This window comes from Coffea arabica, chromosome 10c (genome assembly GCF_036785885.1).
Source record: "Coffea arabica cultivar ET-39 chromosome 10c, Coffea Arabica ET-39 HiFi, whole genome shotgun sequence".
NCBI classification, from domain to species: Eukaryota; Viridiplantae; Streptophyta; class Magnoliopsida; order Gentianales; family Rubiaceae; genus Coffea; species Coffea arabica.
In genome coordinates this window covers 17,174,959-17,176,098 of record NC_092329.1, presented here as the reverse complement: position 1 = coordinate 17,176,098, position 1,140 = coordinate 17,174,959, and the positions used below count along the sequence as shown (strand labels likewise).

Genomic DNA, 1,140 nt, shown 5'->3' with positions numbered 1-1,140 from the left:
AGACCACAAGTAAACTCCAGCATAAACAAAGAAAGGTCCAAGGTATGGAATCAATTGTGGGGACTGAACATCAAACATAAAATCAAACACTTCTTGTGGAAATGTCTCCATTGCATCCTCCCAACTAACGAGGAAATTTTTAGAAGGACTGGCAAGGGGGATCTACTATGCAAGTGCTGTGGGGAAGAACAAGAAACAATTAAACAAGCCTTGCTTAAGTGCAAGGCTAGAGAGCGGGCATGGACAGCTTTTCCTATTTCATGGGACGACATCAGAGATCATAATTGGAACTTTTGGAAATGGTGGGAACAGATGCAGGAAGCTAGATCAAGGAATGATGGGATTAAACACATTGAAATCACAACTAACTTCCTCTGGCAAATCTGGAAGGCAAGGAATGAGTGGTGTTTTAACCAGGAATTGAAGGAGGGGCACCAAGTATCCAAAAAAGCTGTGGAGGAATGGATGGAATATGATGAGGCTATAAGAGATGTTAAGATGGCCAATGAAGAGAATTCTCAGCCAGAAAACAAACATCGAATGCTAGTTGGACTGATGGAACAACATAGCAATATAATGTACACGGATGCTGGAATGAACCAAGGCAAAGCTAAAGCAGGAGTTGGGATTATTACTAAAGCTAACAATGGCAGGATTCTTGTAACATTGTCCATCCCACATCCTGGAGCTAAAGATACTGCAGAAATGGAGGCTATAGCCATTCGAACAGCCTTGGGCAAGGCTATAGAGGAAAACATGGCATCCTTATTGATTCTTTCTGACTGCAAAGCTGTTGTGAATAGACTCAATACAGGATGTCAAGGCCTAACCTCAATGGACATGCTAATTAAAGACATCAGACAGCTAAGTCAGTCCTGTTAGAAATGCACTTTCTTTCACATTAGGAGAGAAATGAACATGTGTAGCCATGGTTTAGCTAAGTTAGCTATTAACTTGATTCAAGAAACTAGGTGGAAGCAATCCTTCCTTGTGTGGCTTAATAGAGAGGCCCATAATGACTTCCTGGCAGTTGTTAGTCTTTTGTAAATCTGTTGTGCAGATATAACCGTAACTTATTACATATATATACAGTTGACATTTGACAAAAAAAGAAAGAAACAGGGACAATAATTCAATTGG

The 1,140-nt window shown here is 40.4% G+C and overlaps 1 protein-coding gene across 1 annotated transcript; it reads left to right on the top strand.

Annotated features, from left to right (window-relative positions):
- The first annotated feature begins 312 nt into the window (after window positions 1-312).
- On the top strand, window positions 313-882 carry LOC140015834 (uncharacterized). The gene has a single exon (XM_072068658.1). The coding sequence runs from the start codon at window positions 313-315 to the stop codon at window positions 880-882; it is 570 nt and encodes a 189-aa protein (XP_071924759.1).
- Window positions 883-1,140: the final 258 nt, after the last annotated feature.

Bases quoted from the DNA above. Each gene is read 5' to 3' on its own strand.
- LOC140015834 (XM_072068658.1), top strand. From the start codon at position 313: ATGCAGGAAGCTAGATCAAGGAATGATGGGATTAAACACATTGAAATC.